At 38.2% G+C, this 24,371-nt stretch overlaps 1 protein-coding gene across 1 annotated transcript in view; it reads right to left on the bottom strand.

Moving 5' to 3' along the window:
* Positions 1-1,117: 1,117 nt before the first annotated feature.
* slc25a20 (solute carrier family 25 member 20) overlaps positions 1,118-24,371 on the bottom strand; it is a 46,265-nt gene continuing 23,011 nt past the window's right edge. The window contains exons 3-9 of the mRNA XM_039775711.1: positions 19,764-19,891; positions 12,132-12,222; positions 11,876-11,993; positions 9,725-9,797; positions 9,517-9,626; positions 6,757-6,878; positions 1,118-2,185 (exon numbers count right to left, since the gene is read on the bottom strand). Coding sequence (XP_039631645.1) covers positions 2,123-2,185; positions 6,757-6,878; positions 9,517-9,626; positions 9,725-9,797; positions 11,876-11,993; positions 12,132-12,222; positions 19,764-19,891 — 705 coding nt within the window. The 3' untranslated portion in view covers positions 1,118-2,122. The remainder of the gene's footprint in view (positions 2,186-6,756; positions 6,879-9,516; positions 9,627-9,724; positions 9,798-11,875; positions 11,994-12,131; positions 12,223-19,763; positions 19,892-24,371) is intronic.

Below are 24,371 nucleotides of genomic sequence, written 5' to 3'. Positions count from 1 at the left end.
TAAAACCGACTTGCGCTTCTTTTTAAAATGACGAGGGCCACAGCAGCTGCAGCATTAGCGGGGACAATCATGAATGTGGGCAGTTCCTCACCTGTGCACTAGGTGAGAAACGCCCACACCCTATGGATCGTCCCGCGGCCCACTATGGCCCAACGTCCCTCGCTAAGCCGCGAGCACAATGATTATTTATTTAAAATGAATGGCCTTTTCTCAACGAGCTGTGGACCCATATCACCACAATGGGATAAAGTTCTTATGCTGGAATGCAGCGATTTCCTTTCTCCAAACATAACACTTTAAATTTAAACCAAAAAGTTCTATTTTGGTCTCATCCGTCCTCAAAACATTCTTCCAATAGCCTTCTGGTTTGTCCACGTGATCTTTAGCAAACTGCAGACGAGCAGCAATGTTTTTTTGGAGAGCAGTGGCTTTCTCCTTCCAACCCTGCCATGCACACCATTGTTGTTCAGTGTTCTCCTGATGGTGGACTCAAGAACATGAATATTAGCCAATGTAAGAGAGGCCTTCAGTTGCTTAGAAGTTACCCTGGGGTCCTTTGTGACCTCGCCGACTATTACACGCCTTGCTCTTGGAGTGATCTTTGTTGGTCGACCACTCCTGGGGAGGGTAACAATGGTCTTGAATTTCCTCCATTTGTACACAATCTGTCTGACTGTGGATTGGTGGAGTCCAAACTCTTTAGAAATGGTTTTGTAACCTTTTCCAGCCTGATGAGCATCAACAACTCTTTTTCTGAGGTCCTCAGAAATCTCCATTGTTCGTGGCATGATACACTTCCACAAACATGTGTTGTGAAGAGCAGACTTTGATAGATTCCTGTTCTTTAAATAACACAGGGTGCCCACTCACACCTGATTGTCATCCAATTGATTGAAAACACCGGACTCTTAATTTCACCTTCAAACTAACTGCTAATCCTAGAGGTTCACATACTTTTGCCACTCACAAATATGTAATATTCGATCATTTTCCTCAATAAATAAATGACCAAGTATAATATTTTTGTCTCATTTGTTTAACTGGTTTCTCTCTACTTTTAGGACTTGAGTAAAAATCTGATAATGTTTTAGGTCATATTTATGCAGAAATATAGAAAATTCTAAAGGGTTCACAAACTTTCAAGCACAACTGTAGGATGGATTGGAACTCCCTTTGACCTTAAATTGGTACAGTATTGGTACAATCCTGCAAAGTAAATCATCAAGATTGAATAAAATATCATGTAGCATGAGCGTTTCACAAGTTTATAAAGTTATGATGGCATTAAACAGATACAAATTTAACATAAAAATAAGACAAAACTTCACCTGTTACATAAATTGTGAAATATTCTTCACAAAGTAGCTGTTTAGAAATTGTTATATTCAAGTATATACGGTGCAAAACAATTATTGTTTGAAATTACACTAAAATGCAAGACATTAATTCTTGTATGAAATTTCAGCAATGTCCATGTTCATTTATTATAAAAGAGAATATAAAAAGGTACAGTTTGAATATTTATATCACTGGTTGCATAGTGTTACCACCTAAGTATTTGGATCTTGGTTTTATTCTCAGATCGTGTGTCTTCTGTGTCAGTTCTGTATCCATTTCCTCAATGGACATCTGTTTCTTCCCATGGTCCAACAATGTTTGTCAGCCTATCTGCAGACTGTAAACTTTCCCATAGTGTGGGTGTAAACATGAGCGTATGCTGCTGTAGGCAGGCATCATCATCTTCAAGACCAGTTCCTTTTCTTTCATTGAACAGTACGAGAATCCTCTACAGGGAGAATCATGTATTGGTATTGGAGGTATATGTTTAATACAATTTTAAAAAGAGTCGTACATTCTGTTGAGTTGAGCAGCTACAAAATGAGAGAAATTCTAACATAGTCTGTAGTTAATCAGCTGTTAATGTGTGGACATCACAGTTGTAATTTAGGAATTGATTGTCTCTTTTATATGGATATACAGACAGTTAAAATAAGACCATGATGCTGTGTCTAGGACAATTACCTTGGCCATAGACACTTCAAAAACATTCTTTAGTATCCTTTTTTCTCACATGATTGTTTTTTTTCATGCTTTTTTTCCTTCTATAGAATGGCATTTGTGCTTAAATGTCTGGGAGTAACCAGTTTAGGAATTTCAGGGAGAGCTCAAATCCAAGGAAGCAGGCCTATGGAAATAACAAATTGAATTGAACAACAAACACAGAAATATGTTTTAATGACTGCTAGATTTTATCTTCTAGTTTGGAAGAGAATGTTAAACAAATGGTTCCTGCCATTTAAAGTTTTGACCACATTTGGTAAGGAAAATCAACTTTTTGTCTACTTCAATACAGTTGGAAGCATGTGACAAATGTTCTGTTGTGATATTTTAAATCAGTTCAATTCAGTTCACTTTATTAAACTTCATACCTTATAACCCAATGAAAAGTATTTGTCACTAGACCCACTGGTGCAAAAACAGTGACATTAAAATGAATGACATAATAACAAAGCAGTGTAGTGGGAACAGATCAATTAACAAACAAATATCAACAATTATTATGAACTAATGTCATTAAATATTGAATAGTATCAAATTCAAAATAAAATTAACAGATAAAGTGGAAAGTAATTAAATAAATATACCCTACAAAAGAACTTTCTATTTCTAATGAGATGGCATTGGAAGTACAAATCAAATAAAAAAAAATTGATAATGTAAGAGAACTTTCACATTCTATCAAGGATGTGCCTCTATAGAACATTCTTCAATAATTTAGAAAAGCAAGGGCGCAATACAATTTTAGACTGCTGCACACAAAAGAGTTTTTCTTCTGTAAATGGGGAGAAGAAGAGGTGTCAACACAATGTGCACTATAAAAGAAAACCCCTAACCACAATCTATAGGCTTGGATTCCAAAATGACATTATCTGTCAACTGGAACAGAGCTGTATGCATACCCATTTGTGTTCCACAAACCATGCTAAATCTGACCACTGTTCATCCTTTTAAAGCATTTATTTTCTAGTTTCCCAGTCAAGAGAATCTGCTTATTATCAGGATTTTGTTGAATCAGGTGATGATGTAAAAGTATTAAGATTACTAAATTTTGCCATCTCATGCTGACACCAGCCATGACAAACTTGTTGTAATCAGCATTCAAACAGTCCCTTACCACACCACATGGCAATCAAGGTATGAATAGTAATAAAATATTTTCTTTTTCTTGTCCTTGTCAAAGCATTTGGAAATGAAATTTGATATACTGTATGTATATTAACTGCTCAGTGGCCTGCAACTAATGACAAAAACTCTAGCAGACCTTTAACATCTCTTGGAGTTGTTAGCACTGTAAGACTGCCTTATCTTTTTGTTCCTGAGCCTAGTCTTTTAAATAAGGGCTCCTTTTATTTAAATGACAGAATGCCCTGATCATTGCACCTAATGTTGTGTCTCCAGTACTCTTTATGTGGATTACTCTACTTTGTCTTAACTGCCAAAAACCTCAAAATTAAATCTATTCAATGCATTTAATCATTTTAAATAAATAAAGAAGTCAAAGTCAAAAAGGCAAAGTTTTAAAATTCCATATTGCAAACAAACAAAACAATTGAACTAAATAACTGAAAATATTAAATTAATACAACAGAAATAACTACTAAGCCAAAGGTCCACAATAGAAATTCAAAATGCAAAGTACCAAAAAAAAAAAACCAAAAAAAAAAAACAAAAACCAGAAAAATAAAAAAAGGCCAAGATGGTTAAAGATCATAAACCTTACAAAACAGAATATACGAAAAGGAAGCCAAAACACACAGACACACACAAAGTGAACTAAAGGCATGGCAAAAGTGACTCTGGCAACAGGCGGCTCTAATAGGACTCTCAGATAACTGCAGATTAAATTAAGGCAGCAATCAAGAGTCCCAATAAATAAAGGTTAGGGGAAGAAAGCAGAGATGAAAAAACAACACTGAACAAAATATAAATAAACAAAAAACAGGAGAATGGCAAAAACCATTATGAAAGACAATACAAAATGGAAGTCCTTAAAAGACCAGGTATAGACCATATGGTAGCATTTACCCTGTTAAAATTCCCCTTTTGTGCAAATCTGTGAAAGTAAAGCCAGAACTTGCACTAAACTGCTCCAATTAAAAATTGTAAATTTTTTAAATAATGTGTAGCAGTTATAATATATTTCTGTCTCTTACTTACTCATACATCACACTTCTGGGAACCATGTGATAGCAACAAAGACATCATGACCATAAACAAAGAGTCACAGAGTTTGCATGTTCTCCTCAGAGGGAGACTGGGCAGTCTCATGGTCTGGAATCCCTACAGATTTTATTCTCCAGCCGTCTGGAGTTTTTTTGTTTTTTCTGTCCCTCCTGGCCATTGAACCTTACTCTTATTCGATGTTAATTAATGTTGATTTATTGTGTTTTATAATTGTGTCTTTCATTTTTCTATTCTTTAATATGTAAAGAACTTTGAGCTACTGTTTGTATGAAAATGTGCTATATAAATAAATGTTGTTGTTGTCCCCGTGTCTGCGTGGGTTTCCTCCAGGTGCTCTGGTTTCCTCCCACAGTCCAAAGACATGCAGGTTAGGTGCACTGGCGGTCCTAAATTGTTCCAAGTGTGTGGTGTGTGTGTGTGCACCCTGCGGTGGGCTGGTGCCCTGCCTGGGGTTTGTTCCTGCCTTGCCCCCTGTGTTGGCTGGGATTGGCTCCAGCAGACCCCCGTGACCCTGTATTAGGATATAGTGGGTCGTAAAATTGATGGATGGAAGAGTCACAGAATGGTGGCAATCAGCCCAGAAATTATTAAAAATATAACATATAAAATAATAATTTTCTGAAAACAAAACAAAATGAAAAGATTACAAATCAAAATGGGTTCCAGAGAAAATACCCAAATTCATAAAATATACGTTGTTCACTATTTAATCAAAAAAATTCTAATGGACTTAAAGTCTTATCAAGGATCTACAAACCGGATTCCAAAAAAGTTGGGACACTAAACAAATTGTGAATAAAAACTGAATGCAATGATGTGGAGATGGCAAATGTCAATATTTTATTTGTAATAGAACGTAGATGACAGATCAAACGTTTAATCCGAGTAAATGTATCATTTTAAAGGAAAAATATGTTGCTTCAAAATTTCACGGTGTCAACAAATCCCAAAAAAGTTGGGACAAGTAGCAATAAGAGGCTGGAAAAAGTAAATTTGAGCATAACGAAGAGCTGGAAGACCAATAAACACTAATTAGGTCAATTGGCAACATGATTGGGTATAAAAAGAGCTTCTCAGAGTGGCAGTGTCTCTCAGAAGCCAAGATGGGTAGAGGATCACCAATTCCCACAATGTTGCGCAGAAAGATAGTGGAGCAATATCAGAAAGGTGTTACCCAGCGAAAAATTGCAAAGACTTTGCATCTATCATCATTAACTGTGCATAACATCATCCGATGATTCAGAGAATCTGGAACAATCTCTGTGCGTAAGGGTCAAGGCCGTAAAACCATACTGGATGCCCGTGATCTCCTGGCCCTTAAACGACACTGCACCACAAACAGGAATGCTACTGTAAAGGAAATCACAGAATGGGCTCAGGAATACTTCCAGAAACCATTGTCAGTGAACACAATCCACCGTGCCATCCGCCGTTGCCAGCTGAAACTCTACAGTGCAAAGAAGAAGCCATTTCTAAGCAAGATCCACAAGCTCAGGCGTTTTCACTGGGCCAGGGATCATTTAAAATGGAGTGTGGCAAAATGGAAGACTGTTCTGTGGTCAGATGAGTCACGATTCGAAGTTCTTTTTGGAAATCTGGGACGCCATGTCATCCAGACCAAAGAGGACAAGGACAACCCAAGTTGTTATCAACGCTCAGTTCAGAAGCCTGCATCTCTGATGGTATGGGGTTGCATGAGTGCGTGTGGCATGGGCAGCTTGCATGTCTGGAAAGGCACCATCAATGCAGAAAAATATATTCAGGTTCTAGAACAACATATGCTCCCATCCAGACGTCATCTCTTTCAGGGAAGACCCTGCATTTTTCAACAAGATAATGCCAGACCACATTCTGCATCAATCACGACATCATAGAGAACATTTGGCGCATCATAAAGAGGAAGGTGCGACAAAGAAGGCCCAAGACGATTGAACAGTTAGAGGCCTGTATTAGACAAGAATGGGAGAGCATTCCTATTTCTAAACTTCAGAAACTGGTCTCCTCAGTCCCCAGATGTCTGTTGAGTGTTGTAAGAAGAAGGGGAGATGCCACACAGTGGTGAAAATGGCCTTGTCCCAACTTTTTTGGGATTTGTTGAAATTCTGAATCAACATATTTTTCCCTTAAAATGATACATTTTCTCAGTTAAAACTTTTGTTCCGTGATTTATGTTCTATTCTGAATAAAATATTAGAAGTTGGCACCTCCATATCATTGCATTCAGTTTTTATTCACGATTTGTATAGTGTCCCAACTTTTTTGGAATCCGGTTTGTATGAAATTTACATGACCTAGTTTATGTCACTTTGACAAACCCAAGGAACAAACTTTTTTGGGTTATCTTGGCTGCAGGCAAACATTTGTGCCTTAATTAACCTACAAATACCAAGATTCATCTTGTTTTGTCAATCATTCTTTGGGTTTAACAAAGCAGGAGTTTGGGTCAGTGAGGCAGGCTAGCTGTGAATCAGTCATTAACAACACTTTTTAATGTTTAAATGTGACCATTACCGCATTTGCTGGGAATGCTCGTAACATCACGGGAGTAAAGCCCTTGTACAGTGAAGTGATGCCTTCTTCTTTGACAAGCTCTCTAAATACATCACGAAAGCCTGAGTATTTGCCATCAGGGGCTGTGAAAACAAATATAGTTAGACTTGGCAGTAATTTACATCTCCAAAAAATATGTAATGTAAAAATTATAAATGTACTTTTATAAAATAATATTATAACAAAATAACTTTTATAAAATAATGTAAGAACTGTTCAAACACTTAAAAATCTTTTAACATAGAGAATGTAAATTTGATTTGTGAAGTAGACAAAAAAACTTTATCTCAAAAAGAAAAAGCAATTTTATAGAAGCAAACAAAACTACATAACATTACTGAAACATGACAAGAAAGTTATCAAACAAGACAAGTAAAATCAACTGAGAGTTCATTTTACAGAGGAAGTGCCAGGTGCCACAGCTCTTTGGATGCTTCCATTGGTTTTTGGAAGAGCAACAACCTGTAACCATAATACCCTTTTGTTTAATATTCTTTGTGGTGTACATCATTGTGAAAGGCACTATATAAAGTATACATTGGCTGGGAAGCCAGTGTTTGTATCAGTAAGGAATAATAGCATCACATAAAAATACTAATTCATTGGGAACAACAGGTAATTTATTAATTATAATGCAATTTACATTTAAAAGTAAGGGTAGCACTGTTATTAAACTGTGGAAGTTTGCATTTCTACATAAAAAAGTTGTACTGTTTTATCTAGCTTTGCGTTCGGCCTTACTGAACTTTTTTCCTAATAATAATGTGTTAAATTGAACTGTCTTCTTCATAATGACAAATGATTGCAGTTTTATGCAGTCAAGTGGTGCCTCACCGACGACAGATTGTCACGTCTATAGCTTACAGCTCTCTTATTTCAGATAAATCTTTGGAAAATTAAGTTTAAAGACTTTAATTGCCAGCCTAGATGTCTATCAATCAAAGTGTGAAAGACTGATGAAACATGCAGATATATGGTTTTACTGAGAAAAAAGTAAGTACCCAAATGTGAAAAGAATGTAAAGGAGCGGGTGAAAACAAATTTCCATCCAGGAAAATAAAGTCTAAAGTCTACCTAACTATACTGGCGAACTAGCAAAAAGTCAAAACTACAAAGAACATGTTAAATAGAGAGACGTAAAAACATTACATAGTAATAAATACATTATAAACTTGGAATTGTCAAAAACAAAAGGCTAAAAGGTCTCACCATTCAAGTAGTGACTAAGTGCTAGAAAGCTTCTTGTGTTAAAAAGTTATTTAGATCTATAGAGCCTCAATTAACTGCTGACATAATGCCTAACAGACATACAGTAATTAGTACATAATTTAAATAGAAGGTGATGCCAGAAACAAACCACATCTGAATGGTCAATTAAGAAATGTCCATTATCAAGTAATGTGGCTCTCTTTTTCACCATATGTATTTGTGTGTACAAGTTACAAGTCAAAAATGACTCGATATTTCTATTTTCCCAAGTTGTTAATCTTTTGTAGAGGTATTTTGTATCTTATTCATTTATTATAATCAGAGAACACGCCTTTTTAATCCATCACCAAAAGATTTTTAGAATATGTATTACATTTACAAGATAGTTAACTTCCTCTGCTGGTTAGGAATATATATGAATGCCCATTCTGCAACAAAGCATTTTTCACATATCAGTCAGAATGAATTCCAGCTTGCTTTAATGCAGTATCACACCAGCAAATGAATTGGTTCCAGAACAACAGATTTCAGACAGCTCATGCAGTCCTGGATAGGTTGACCTGGATGAACATGCGTTCAATGCATTTTTATAAGCCCTCATCAGTCAAGCACTGATCAGATGATCAAACATGGAGTACAAATCTCAGAAACAGAGGGAAGAACCATCATGCCGCTAGAACAAGAGGTGCTGGTAAGCAGCATGAAAATTATGGGTATAGGAGAAACACAGCAGCAGCTGCCAAGGAAAGGGAATTGGCATGTACTGATATCAGTGAAAGAGTTAATGTGTAAAAGAAAGAGTTAATGTGTAAAACAGTTAATCAGGGTAAACTTTGTGTGGTAAACTGTTGCACTGTACAAAATGTATCTCTGGAGATTATACATGACAGTAATTATGTGTGTGACCTATCAGATTATCTTAAGAATGAATAAGAGGATACAATGATATATATACTGAGTATCTGATATACATACTTGTGCTTCATTTGTAACAGTCATCAGGCAAATGAACTATAATACAACAAAGAAGTCATATTGTTTCTTTATTTCATTACAGAGCCCTTAATCTAAACTGCATTAATAAGCATATTGGGTTAGGTATCCCTAGAAGAGGTGGATTCAATGGTGTTTCCTAAAGGTCTTTTTGCTTCTTATATAGTGTAGGTGGGATCAGCATTTCTGACAGGACATTTACTACCTTTGATCTTATGATTGTATGCTCTGCTCCTTGTGTCCTCAAAGCATTAATCCTTTACTCTTTTGCAAATTAGTTGCAGAATAATGGTCTCCCCATTAGCTGATCTCGATTTTGCCAAATCTTTCTTTCCTGGACAGAAGAAGGCTGAGCCCATTTCAGAAAGTACTACTAATGAATTATCCACATCTTTAGTTTCTCATATCATATAATTCTGACTTAATCTATCAGCCTACAGGACAGTGTTTGGTCCTCTTTTGCAACTCAAAATCTGAAATAAGTGGGTTTGAAGATGATTCATTTTTCTGCTTTTTTACCTGTCTGGAAGATGGATTTCAGCACATCAATTGGTATTGCCACTGCCCAGTTAAGGATCCCTGCCACCCCCCCAGCAAACAGGACCCTGGGGATGCTCAGATCAGTATGGCTATAATAACAGATTAGAAATAGAACAAGATAAACAAAATACACAGACTGTAGAAAATACAGTATATAAAATATTTTTGAGTTTGAGTGCATGATTACCTTTGTCCTTTTGGCGTTAATGTATTTTTTAGCCACTCATAACTCATGAAGTAAATGCCCGAAGAAGGAATATCTGTTACAGTACACATTAAAAAAAAACACTTTTATAGTACACATAAAAAACAAAAAGGTTATCAATCAATGCAGTGTATTCTTTTGCTTCTTAAGCAGTCTGTGAAGGTAAGTTCTCCAATGCCTTCTCACCACTGAGCTGCTTTATATAGCTTGGAGGTGAAATAACACAAAGCAAAATTGAAAACGAACATATAAATGTATGGTGCAAATGAGTGAGTGAAATGCATTGTTACAAATTCTATAAACATAAATGTCAGCATCCATTCTCAAGAATACCAGAGGCCAGCACAAGTTTTCTGGGATATTTTCTTAGAGTATTACATATGGCTGGCAGCTTTTATTTTCTATTATATTACTACACTCACCTAAAGGATGATTAGGAACACCTGTTCAATTTCTCATTAATGCAATTATCTAGTCAACCAATCACATGGCAGTTGCTTCAATGCATTTAGGGGTGTGGTTCTGGTCAAGACAATCTCCTGAACTCCAAACTGAATGTCAGAATGGGAAAGAAAGGTGATTTAAGCAATTTTGAGCGTGGCATGGTTGTTGGTGCCAGACGGGCCAGTCCGAGTATTTCACAATCTGCTCAGTTACTGGGATTTTCATGCACAACCATTTCTAGGGTTTACAAAGAAAAGGTGTGAAAAGGGAAAAACATCCAGTATGCGGCAGTCCTGTGGGCGAAAATGCCTTGTTGATGCTAGAGGTCAGAGGAGAATGGGCCGACTGATTCAAGCTGATAGAAGAGCAACTTTGACTGAAATAACCACTCGTTACAACCGAGGTATGCAGCAAAGCATTTGTGAAGCCACAACACGCACAACCTTGAGGCAGATGGGCTACAACAGCAGAAGACCCCACCGGGTACCACTCATCTCCACTACAAATAGGAAAAAATTTGCACGAGCTCACCAAAATTGGACAGTTGAAGACTGGAAAAATGTTGCCTGGTCTGATGAGTCTCGATTTCTGTTGAGACATTCAAATGGTAGTCAGAATTTGGCGTAAACAGAATGAGAACATGGATCCATCATGCCTTGTTACCACTGTGCAGGCTGGTGGTGGTGGTGTAATGGTGTGGGGGATGTTTTCTTGGCACACTTTAGGCCCCTTAGTGCCAATTGGGCATCGTTTAAATGCCACGGGCTACCTGAGCATTGTTTCTGACCATGTCCGTCCCTTCATGACCACCATGTACCCATCCTCTGCTGGCTACTTCCAGCAGGATAATGCACCATGTCAAAAGGCTCTAATCATTTCAAATTGGTTTCTTGAACATGACAATGAGTTCACTGTACTAAAGTGGCCCCCACAGTCACCAGATCTCAACCCAATAGAGCATCTTTGGGATGTGGTGGAACGGGAGCTTCGTGCCCTGGATGTGCATCCCACAAATGTCCATCAACTGCAAGATGCTATCCTATCATTATGGGCCAACATTTCTAAAGAATGCTTTCAGCACCTTGTTGAATCAATGCCACGTAGAATTAAGGCAGTTCTGAAGGCGAAAGGGGGTCAAACACCGTATTAGTAAGGTGTTCCTAATAATCCTTTAGGTGAGTGTATATCACACTGGAACAAATACTGACACAGGCAAGACAATTTTGACTTGACTAAAAAGCTCGCCAAAGCTTTTCACCTAGATTCTCCAAACTAACATCCAGTTGTCATGCTGTACAACCTCATATTGCATTCTAATCTCAGAACAATAGCAGATCTAGGCAAACAGAGGGGATTTCATTTTTACATTTTCTAAGAAAAAATTGGATGTAATTGATTCCATAATGGTTTAGTCATAGGGGTAAATTATTTTTGTGTTTCAAATGTTAAAGAAAAGTCATATTCTATGCATCCACAAACATCACATGAAATTACTTGTGGAGATACAAAATCTGTATTTTAAAATGTTCTTTGTATACTATCAAAACCAATAACAAATGTAATTGTCCACTAACTATATAAGTTAACAAAGATTAACAGGCTTATGGTCTGACTTAGGGTAAAAATAGAGTTTGTATACAGTAGATATGAATGGCAGGATTGATTTGATGGGTCTGATTTTACTGTTACCTCTCATGAGGGTCAGCCCAGTTCCTTTAAAGACACTCCGGATTCCTCGCTCTCTGTAGAGCTGCACGGCGCAGTCCACAGGCCCAGAGTATTTCACCAGTCCAGAGTTTGCCTGTATCTGCAAAGAAAAGCTATTCTGATCATTAAACCCCAAACTGAGTAGTGAAGAATTCAATCAAGGACAGTACTTGCCTTTGTCAAATCATTAAGGAACTTTTTTGTTTTACACATTTGAGAGATCCACTACACTCCATACCTGTAACAAGCACTTGATTCTTTCTCCAGGTGCCACAATGACGGTGGTAAGTAATCCAGCCAGCATGCCAGCTGCAAAAACTTGTGGATACCTGAATATGACAATATGGTGGCAAAGGCAATTGGGTGAAAGACAAATATTTTTCAGTACAAGAATAATTATGCCATTTCATTTTTACAAGTCTATATAATTAATTTGCACATGCATTTCTGGGAGCTTATTTGCCAGACCAGTTCTAGCACCTATTAGTTTTTTAGTGTAGCTTTTAAAAAAATTCAATTATTTTTAAATGTTGAGGTAGAATTTCATTTAAAAAAAATTAAGATTAAGGGTCTGATAAACTAGCAGTTTCTTTTTATCTTACAATCTCTCCTGCACAATTCGATGTAGAATCTTATTAAACCATCTGGTTTAGATGACACCACCAGGCAACAGAAAAAACAGAAGAAACAAAAATAAGAGTTACACCTGCATATGTACAAGAAGAGCCAAGCTCTTATAGGCAAATTTTCTTGACTGAGTTTTATATGTAACTAGCAGGAGTACATGGCGTTGCCCAGGAATCTATAACCGTTGAGTTTCCCAAATGAAAGGAACAGAACATAGAAATAGAACAAACAGTTTTTTGATTCACATTTTATTGTAAGTTCCTTCACTGTGGAATCTGTCTGCTGTGGCGTTTCAGACGCCCCTGAAATAGACTGTCTTGTGGCATCTGAAGTGGACTTTCCAATTCTATATCTTTTTTCGGTGACATGGGTATATTAGCGAAAAGCAGGACACTTATAATGTGTTACATGGTATTACATACAGAATAAGCACCACAGTGAGATGAATTTATGTTATTTATGATACGTCGGAAAGTGAACAAATAGCACCAGTCAATCAGAAAGAGCAACACTAAAACTGTACTGTGAGTCGGAAAGCAAGCAAATATAACGGATGTTGGCGAATGAAATACAGCACTATCACAGCGTGTGGGAGTGTGATGTGTGGAAACGTGGGTGTGTTAGCTGGTCATGCGTAGTGGGTCGTTCACGTTTTACATCCATACGGCAGTTCCCCTTCATCCAATCAAAGCAGTCTGACTCATAGACATATATAGATAGACGCTGCATTCACTGTATTTCCCAGTCGACACGATACATCAGCGCGTCCGCCCTATTGCGAGTGGCAAAAGTGCCATTTAAAACAATACAGGTAGACGTGGAAACCGGGTTTTCTGATGAAAAAACAATAACGTTTAAAACAGTATTCAATAACACATTTTAAAACTGCCCTCAAAACTTTTCTTTTTACTAATGTTGTTTAATTGTATTGTAAGGGGACCTTGAGTGCTAAGATTATAAAATGGGATTTTCTAATGGTGAAATATAACCAAAACAATTGTTCAGCCTTACCTATGAAATGTAATCCCCTGGGATCTGGTTTGAAGCGTACAGCGGTTTGTACAATCCCAAGCAGCACATGCGTGAAGCATCTTTATCCATTACTTCACTCCACAGCAGAGCCACTCACAATGTGGCGGTGACATTGATGTACGATGGTGCTGGTCATGCGGCATGTAGTAATGCTATGTTTATGGTTGGCCTTCTCATACATCTCTTGGCAATTTAAAGGAACATGGGTAAAGAGCGATGCACAGAGACCAAAGCTGCCGCTAGATGGTGCTGCGGTGAACTTCTGTTGCAACGTGCAGCCATCTTAAGTACAGGGACCTGTGCCGAACGTGGTGTCGGTGAAAAGGTGCCCTGCGGTTCACCACAAACATTTTTCCAAAACAAACATACCCCATGACCTTTTCCTGGTCACAAAGAAGCCCCATGCCCAGTTTGGTGCCGATTGGACGCCCGGTGCAGATTTGTATGGCAGACAAGCAAACATATACACACACACTTCCACCATCTCTTGGCAATTTAAAGAAACATGGGTAAAGAGCGACACACAGAGATGAAAGCTGCCACTAGATGGTGCTGCGGTGAACTTCTGTTGCAACATGCGGACATCTTAAGCACGGGGACCTGTGCCAAACGTGGTGTCGGTGAAAAGATGCCCCACAATTCACCACGATCATTTTTCCAAACCAAACATACCCCATGACCTTCTCCTGATCACAAAGGAGCCCCATGCCCAGTCTAGTGCCGATTGGACGCCCGGTGCAGATTTTTATGGCAGACAAACAAACATACACACACACATCGACTCTGCTTTATATATTTGATAGCCAGACTGTTTTGAGCTGATAGAAAGGCAACAGTAACTCAAATAATAACTCCATACAACCAAAGTATGGAAAACAGCATCTCTGAACACACAACACGTCAAGCCTTCAAGCAGACAGGCTACACCAGCAGGAGCCAACACCGGGTGCCAGTCCTGTGAGCTAAGAACAGGCAACTGAGGCAACAATTCATACAGACTCGCCAACATTGGATTGGAAAAACATTGCCTGGTCTGACAAGTCTGGATTTCTGGTGCAACATTGGCATGGTAGGGGTCAGAATTTGGTGTCAAAATGAAAGCATGGATCTGCCTTGCCTTTTATCAATGGTTCATGATGGTTGTGGTGGAGTAATGGTGTGGGGGATATTTTCTTGGCACACTTTAGGCCACATTTTACGAACTGAACATTGTTTAAATGCCAAAGCCTACTTCAAACAAAATAACGTTCCATATCACAAATCTCAAATCATCTCAAATTGTTTTCTTGAACATGACAATGAGTTCATTGTACTAAAATGGCATCCACAGTCTAAAGCTCTCAATCCAGTAGAGCACCTTTGGGATATGGTGGAACAGGAAATTTTCATCATGTATGTACAGCAAATAAATCTGCATAATTGTGTCACACTATCATGTCAGTATGGACCAAAATCCCTGAGAAATGTTTCCAACACTTTGTTGAATCTATGCCACAAAGAATTACACTAGTTCTGAAGGCAAAAGGGGGTCCAACCCAGTACTAGCAAGATGTACCTAATAAAATGGCCAGTGATTGTATATGGCTGTAGTGACCTGTGGACTTCATATTGGCACAGATTTATGATGAGGATTAAACAGCATATATACTGGCAGAAGTGCATATCCACTTTAAATTAAACTGCAAAACACAGCAAACTTAACGGTACAGTATAGTATAGAAAGATGGGTTGTGCAGCTGCTACTCTCGACACTCCTATACTGTAGTTTGTGAGGTCACATTGTAATGGAGATTCATTTAAAACTGAAAAAATACAGTAAAAGCATGTCTTGACCAAACTGTATTTGATGGCCTTAACTTGTGAAAACTTGTGTACAGTGTGCTCATCTACATTTCATGTCAGCTTTTTAGTGTAGCTTTGAAACTGCAATGTTGTTAATTTACCCAACTGCATAAATTAGGTGAGTTAATAAATGTTTTGAATCTGTTTTATTTATTTATTTTTACATTTAAATCCTTTATTCGTCATATACAATTTTTAGTATTAGGAATTTATCATTTTTTGCATACCGTAACTTACTTTCCAGAGACACACACAGAGGTCTGGGGGTCAGAGCGCAGGGTCAGCTATTTGTACAGCTCCACTGGAGCAATTGCAGGTTAAGGGTCTTACTCAGGGTGGCATGGTGTTGCAGTGGGTAGCGCTGCTGCCTCGCAGTTAGGAGACCTGGGTTCGTTTCCTGGGTGTACCCTGCATGGAGTTTGCATGTTCTCCCCGTGTCTGTGTGGGTTTCCTCCCACAGTCCAAAGACATGCAGGTTAGGTGCACTGGCGATTATAAATTGTCTCTAGTGTGTGCATGTGCGCGCCCTGCCCGGGGTTTGTTTCCTGCCTTGCGACCTGTGTTGGCTGGGATTGGCTCCAGCAGACATAGTTAGGATATAGCAGGTTGGATAATGGATAGATGGGTCTTACTCAACAGCCTAGTAGAGTAGCATTTATTCTCTCACTGCCAGGATTGAAGCTGGCAACATTTTGAGTTACCAGATCATTTAGCCAGAGAGCTATTGTTTGCTTATTAAATAAATAGCCTAAAGGTAAACACTTCTTACTTTGATTTTACTCCTGTTGTAAAATATACAAAATGTGTCTTTTTATAGTGTATGTCAATATGTACACACACATTTTAATCTACTCTATATATATACAATCCTACGCCTAAAAATGCAACGAATTTGTGCAACGATTTTATATGACTTTTTATGTCATGTTTTTTGTCTTGCTTTAAAATCAGGCTTATTTTAAAACTTACATATATATGTTTGGTATCATTCTTTTCAGAATTTATCAAACTTTAATCTGTTGTTAGATTTTCAGATTGTTACTCTGTTTTTAAATTATAAATGAAAATATCAAGAAAGTCCTGTATCGAGCATAGTGGACCTCAGTTTATCAGGAATACTCGAATCAGTAAGAGAGTAAATATTTTATCTAATTTCATGATTTTTACTCTGTTAAATAATAATTAATTTTTCTTATACATATTTATAGAATTTCATGATTTTGACTCCAATAAATAATCATTTTTCTTTTGTACATTTACAAATTTTACTAATATTCTGGCTGCAACTGGGGGTTGGGCACTGAAGGCACAGGGGGGCTTGCCCCCCCTAGTAATAAAAATAAACTTCTTGGCTTAGAATTACTCATAAGGCAATTAGAATTTGATCAAATGTACATTATATAGTATATGGCTGGTATAAATTCAACAGGGTTATAAGGAGCCTGTAGCTATCTCAACAGCACTGGGCACACAGAAGTTACCAAACCTGGATGGGTGCCAGTGCATTGTAGGGCACATTTATGTGCACACACATCATCCTAGTGTAGGATCAGAAATTACTTAAACTACTTGTCTTTGGAATCTGAAAGAAAAACTGAAATACCTGGAGTAAAATCCACACAAAGTACTAACACCACATAATTACAAACCCATTTCTCAGGAGCTATAAGACAACAGCACCTGCACTGCTAACTGCTACACCACCATGCTCCAATTTACACACAAAATATGGTTAACATAATCACTCCTATCATTGAAATAATTATATATTAGTGTTTCATTCGGTAAGTATGGTTTACTAGACTTTTTTCCACATCTCAAAGACATGCTTGTTAGTTTGGGGGACTCTAAAGTGGCTCTATATTAGGAAGTCTAAAAATGAGTGTGTAAATGACCCTGAAGTAGATGCATCATCTTTATAGTACAAACCGGATTCCAAAAAAGTTCGGACACTATACAAATCGTAAATAAAAACTGAATGCAATGATGTGGAGGTGCCAACTTCTAATATTTTATTCAGAATAGAACATAAATCACGGAACAAAAGTTTAAACTGAGAAAATGTATCATTTTAAGGGAAAAATATGTTGATTCAGAATTTCATGGTGTCAACAAATCCCAAAAAGTTGGGATAAGGCCATTTTCACCACTGTGTGGCATCTCCCCTTCTTCTTACAACACTCAACAGACGTCTGGGGACCGAGGAGACCAGTTTCTCAAGTTTAGAAATAGGAATGCTCTCCCACTCTTGTCTAATACAGGCCTCTAACTGTTCAATCGTCTTGGGCCTTCTTTGTCGCACCTTCCTCTTTATGATGCGCCAAATGTTCTCTATAGGTGAAAGATCTGGACTGCAGACTGGCCATTTCAGTACCCGGATCCTTCTCCTACGCAGCCATGATGTTGTGATTGATGCAGAATGTGGTCTGGCATTATCTTGTTGAAAAATGCAGGGTCTTCCCTGAAAGAGATGATGTCTGGATGGGAGCATATGTTGTTCTAGAACCTGAATATATTTTTCTGCATTGATGGTGCCTTTCCAGACATGCAAGCTGCCCATGCCACACGCACTCATGCAACCCCATACCATCAGAGATGCAGGCTTCTGAACTGAGCGTTGATAACAACTTGGGTTGTCCTTGTCCTCTTTGGTCCGGATGACATGGCCCCAGATTTCCAAAAGAACTTTGAATCGTGACTCGTCTGACCACAGAACAGTCTTCCATTTTGCCACACTCCATTTTAAATGATCCCTGGCCCAGTGACAACGCCTGAGCTTGTGGATCTTGCTTAGAAATGGCTTCTTCTTTGCACTGTAGAGTTTCAGCTGGCAACGGCGGATGGCACGGTGGATTGTGTTCACTGACAATGGTTTCTGGAAGTATTCCTGAGCCCATTCTGTGATTTCCTTTACAGTAGCATTCCTGTTTGTGGTGCAGTGTCGTTTAAGGGCCCGGAGATCACGGGCATCCAGTATGGTTTTACGGCCTTGACCCTTACGCACAGAGATTGTTCCAGATTCTCTGAATCTTCGGATGATGTTATGCACAGTTGATGATGATAGATGCAAAGTCTTTGCAATTTTTCGCTGGGTAACACCTTTCTGATATTGCTCCACTATCTTTCTGTGCAACATTGTGGGAATTGGTGATCCTCTACCCATCTTGGCTTCTGAGAGACACTGCCACTCTGAGAAGCTCTTTTTATACCCAATCATGTTGCCAATTGACCTAATTAGTGTTTATTGGTCTTCCAGCTCTTCGTTATGCTCAAATTTACTTTTTCCAGCCTCTTATTGTTACTTGTCCCAACTTTTTTGGGATTTGTTGACACCGTGAAATTTTGAATCAACATATTTTTCCTTTAAAATGATACATTTACTCGGATTAAACGTTTGATCTGTCATCTACGTTCTATTACAAATAAAATATTGACATTTGCCATCTCCACATCATTGCATTCAGTTTTTATTCACAATTTGTTTAGTGTCCCAACTTTTTTAGAATCCGGTTTGTATATAATATGCTACCATGGCTGTTCGTTTGTCTGTCCAGGATTTTAAATCACCTGCAGCTCGCAAACCGTTTGACCTATTGACTTGAAATTTGGTACACATATACTATGTGGCGTCTACTATCTGCTTTCGGGGTGATAATTGACCTCCAAAGTTATTCCTCTGTTTATTTGTATTTTATTTTATTGTAGAGCAACTCTCAGCAGCGGCCAGCCGTTCTCATCCTTACCACCTTCGCCGTCACTTCCCCTACCTCTTCATATCTTAAATCATTCTTGAGGCGGATTGAAGACTTCAGTGCCAATGTGAATGAAAAATTAAAGAAAACGTACTAAGTAATTGCAACACAAACACTGACTTACTCACTTTAACGTGTAAAGATGCCAACGAAAGAATAGAAGAAGCGGGCCACTAGGGTGGAGAAAAGAAGAGCTGCTCAGGAATCAGCAAGTGCATCAACTTCTGAGCAAACAAATGCTAAACATACAGAGAAAGGATGAAAACTAGGAATGCTCAAGTCAAGTGTATTCGCGCCGTTACTGGTGTTCAATAATGAATGAACATATGGACAGTAATCATGTGACATATACTCATGCCCTGTGTTTCAAGCTGCCTTCAACCTTCTAGTCTTAACTTGATTTTACATTTTAAGGATGCAAGGCAGACATACAGCACAAATGGATTAATAGTCACTTAAGACAAAAAAACCTGCAGATTTGAATAGAATTTAGTTTGCCAGTTTGATTTTAACTTCAAAAGAGAAACACAAAACAATTTAGACTTTAAATACAAATTATAACGAACTTAATATTTTAATAAAAGATTTAAATTACAAATAAAATATTTACTGCTTACGTTAGGGGATGGCCAACCTCATTCTGCTGAAGACGCTTGCCCAAACCAAAGCCAAAAAAACCAATTGCCATCATTGGTGAGACACCTGCAAGAGGAGCCCCCATGCCTTTGTAGAGCCCCAGCACCCCCTATAAGGCAATTGAAGAAAGTATAAGGAAACAAAACATAAAAAGCAACAAATAGAGATTTAGGAATGACTTACAGGCAAAGAGTTTTGCATTTGGGCAAGATGATGTGAAATCACAGCGCTAGAGTTCAAATACTGCTGTCAAGTATTTAAAAAAGTCCTTATATTTTCTTTTGCTAAACACCAGTATAATAAATACATATAAATCTTGTTTTCCCCATACAGACGTTGACATTAAAGACTTGAAAAACTATAAATACAATCTTACATGAACAATTATTTTTAATAAATACAATATGGTTGTGCAGTGGGTAGCGCTATCTTACATGTCCAGCCTCCCTAATTCCATGTCTGAATGTTGTCCGTGTGCAGTCTAAAAGTTCTCTCCATGTCTGTGTGGGTCTTCTTGTTTTTCGTGCATATCTCCAAAGATATGCAGGTTAGTTTAACTGGTGATTCCAAATTTGCCCCTGTAGGTGTATGTGGGTGAACCCTGTCCATAGCTGTTTCCTATCTAGTGCCATGTGCTGCTGGAAAGGCTCCAGCCCACTATGACTCTGAATTACCTGACTTCAAGAGTTTTATGGATGTCGTAAGAAGAAGGAAAAATATTTTTAACTTAATCCAGTGAAATTTTAAATTCCAGTCATTTGCTTTTAACAGCACACAGAATACCTGGATATAAGAATGGTAATATCTTATAGCCATAGAGTAAATGTTATAATTTATTGGTATTTTTATACTGTAGTACACTTTTGGCCCAGCTTAGCCTTCTTGGTGTTAACCCTGAGGTTCTCCTGGGCAATTCAACTACAAGTCCCTCTTGTGTTAACTTGTTACGATCCAATATACTTTACAGCAGTGTTTCTCAACTACTGGATCTCGCCATTGGTGGGTCATGTGTTACTGTTGTTGGCTGGTGAGTGTTTCTCCCCATAACTATGTGAGTGGTTTGAAACTGCTGTTACAGGGTTGTTCATGAATTTAAGGCTGCGTTTATACTTCACGTGGCGCGACACATGCTGCAGCGGACGCTCCTGCTATGCAAGCGTTTTACTGCTTATACTTGGAGTGAGAACAGGTTCAGCTTTGCTGTGTTGTGATTTGCCTGGAACACCCATTAAATTCCGATGACACCTTACCGCAATATCTCTGAAAAGGATGTTTAATGATTAAATCCATCAAGCCAGGGATGTGCCCATTCCAGCTAGCATTGGGCACGAGGCAGAAACAATCCCTAGACAGGGCATCAGCTCATCAAAGGTGAATACAAGCACTCACATACACTAGCATCATTTTAGTGTCACCAAATCTGCATATCTTTGGAAGGAAACCAGAGCACACTGAGGAAACCCAGCAGAAAAACATGTAAACTCCAGGCAGGGAATATCAGCGATGTGACTCCCTGCAAGACAGCAGTGCTACCGCTCCGCCACCGTGTCACCCCCATGTGTGTAATTATTAGCAGTATTCATTATTTAAATGAAATTAACGATTTATCTGTAAAATGTAACATACAGTACATACTTTAATTAATTTCATCATGAAAATGATATCAAGTATAAATCTAAAGATTCTAAATTTGCAGAGAGATGGAATATCATACATTTAATGTGTTCTGTGTGGTGATCTATTGCTGCTTGCTGCTGCTGTCAGGTCAGGTGGAAGTCCCAGAAGCTTGTAGTGATTAGTAACTGGGATGATGTTTACAATGGTCTGCTTTAATGATAAAGTAAACTACGAGGTTAAAGTGGACATTTCGAGATTAAAGCCAAAATTTCCACTTTAATCACAAAATACACCTTTTCACTATGTGCTTTATTTTTTTTCTCTGTGGCTGTACATTATGTTGCTGTTGTGAAGTTGCAAACAAAAAAAAGACGCCCCAAAGATGGTATGTGAGACTTTTAAAATGTATCGTGTCATTACGATGGGGAATATGTGACGCTTAAATATAAAAGCACCAGAAATGCATCTGTCGGCATTCATTAAACATTGAAGGGTGCACATCGATCCCGTAGGATCCGCATAGCGACTTTTTGTAACAGGTAGATAGTAAACAGAGACTCTGACATCACATTCCAACTTTTATTACACTGCACCCCCCGACTTTTTGCTGGTACTGCAACTCGCGCATTCGTTGCGTTAATTTCTGAGGACCTGCTCAGAGGACACGTCAAATGAATGCTGGAAACACGTGGCAGCCATGATGCGTGCACGTTCTGAGTGTGAAATATAAACAAGCCCTAAGTAGGGAAAACTGAGTTGTGGAGCCATAAAGGTTGAGAAACACTGCTCTACAGCATTAAGCTGGAATAACATTCGGGATAGTATTCTGCTGCCATCTATGTGGATAAAATCACATCATGCTACAAAATAAAAAATCACAAAAATTTCTGTGTTTTGCCACTTTATGGTAACTCATCAACATTCATGAGTGGGGTGGAGCCTTCAGCCAACACACACAATGGAGTAAAAGTGAAAAGCTGTAAAGCCAATTTTACAATAAACTGAACCATTACTTGAATCAAGTGACAGAGATGATAATGTGAATTTGTCATCAGACTTTAACATGGATACTGAAACTGATACATATGGTATTGCATGACCAAACCACCATGATAAATATGCCTGTTAAATTAATTTGTGTGAAGGCTCATTGTGGTGTACTGTAAGTAGGTACATGAACAAAAGGCAAAATGATTGTGAACAAGTTGGATGACATTAGCCTCTTAAGCACTATTTACAATGCAGCAACTGTCAATGTTCATGTCAGGAAAATATGGAATTCACAAAGACTTGCGCTGTGGAAGCTTACAATAACACAATAAGTGGTGTTGATTATGTGGATACAGCACTGATATTCTACTCTCTCATTTGCAGGCAACAGAAAAAATATTATAAGAAAAATACCAAAAGAAACAAACTTCTAATGTCCCGAGTGTAACGTCGGGCAGTGCGTTGGTGACTGTTTTAAAGCATATCACATGAAGGACATGTACTAAAACTGCATCAGTACAGCAGGCTACACTCTGCATACCCTTCCTACTGCATTTATGTTGACATTTCAGTGTTTACATGTTGCTTTTACACATAATAACATCTCTGACAAAAATCAAGTATTTAAAGTGGACCCTTGACTTATGAACTCAATTCGTTCATGAGGGCTGGTTGTAACTCAAGTTGGTTGTAAGTCAAGACTATTTTTCCCATAGGAAATAATGTAAATACCCATAATGCGCTCTGAACCTCCCACAGCAACCCTTACTTAATCTTTTCATAATAAAAAAGGGTTGTATAATGTGCATAATTTACCAAAACACCAATAATTTTTCTAATGTACTAACCAAAAAGTTATAAAAAGTGCCTAGCCTACCAGAAACAACAATTTCATACTGTACTCACCATTTAATTTGACATCTTTGGGCTGCAGGAAGGGAGGAGAAGGAGAATGAAATGGAAGGTGGTTATTGTTTAGAAGGAGCCTCCTTATGCAAAGCTTTTCTTTGTAAAATTGTCGAGATGGTGGATTTCGACATTCTGTACATATTAGCGAGATCTGTCACACGAACACCTCTCTCATATTTCCGCACAATTTCCTTCTTCGTTTCAATTGTGATCACTGTTTCTTAAGTTAATAATGACAGTAGTCGAGCACTCAGTTCAAAGCTGGTCGTGTTGTAAACTGCTGTAATAATACACTCCAAAGCAAGCCTGTGCTAGTCTAAAAAACACCATCATGTGCCGCGCCAGCCCGCTAATTAACATCCCTTAACAATCGCTTTCTTTACCTTCCTTACCTTCTCTTCCTTCCTTAGCAATTATGAGTCTTGCTTGCCATGGTCTTAGTGAATTATATATATAGATAAATCACTGCACTGACCGAAATTACGTCCACAAACACATGTATCTGGGCTCCGACTGACGCTTACAAATGCTCTCGGCTGTTTGTTTACAATCGCACAAGCGGATACACGTGACCGCATTCGGGTCGTAACGCAAGATGTTGGTCGTAAATCAAAACAAAAATTTTGGTCATAAATCAAGTTGTTCGCATGTCAGGCCGGTCGTATATCAAGGGTCGACTGTAATTTGTTTTTCCAGGGGCAAACATAATGCTAGGGAGACTACTGTAAATGCAGTTCTAAAACCCTATGATAATAAAAGTACAAAAAAACAACACAATGAAAAAGCAAATAAAAGATTACAAAAGTAATAGGCTCAGTGACCTCCTATTTTGTTATGGTAACATGACTTGTCTCAGTCTGGACATTTGCACTGTGGTAAGTGCTGGCAGCCAGTTAGAAACCCACCCACATCATCTGGATAACAAAGGCCCTTTGAAACTGCTGATTTTATGCCATGAGCTAATATGAGAACTCCTACACTCATATGTACAGGGACTGCCTCTATGCACTCTAAATGCAGCACTTCTTGGTGGTGTTAGCTGGGCTCTCCTTCACTCAGCCCTCACCTTTTGT

This window comes from Polypterus senegalus, chromosome 13, assembly GCF_016835505.1.
Source record: "Polypterus senegalus isolate Bchr_013 chromosome 13, ASM1683550v1, whole genome shotgun sequence".
Classification (NCBI taxonomy): domain Eukaryota; kingdom Metazoa; phylum Chordata; class Cladistia; order Polypteriformes; family Polypteridae; genus Polypterus; species Polypterus senegalus.
The sequence above is the reverse complement of the archived record's forward strand: the minus strand, read 5'-3'. Positions and strand labels throughout refer to the sequence as shown.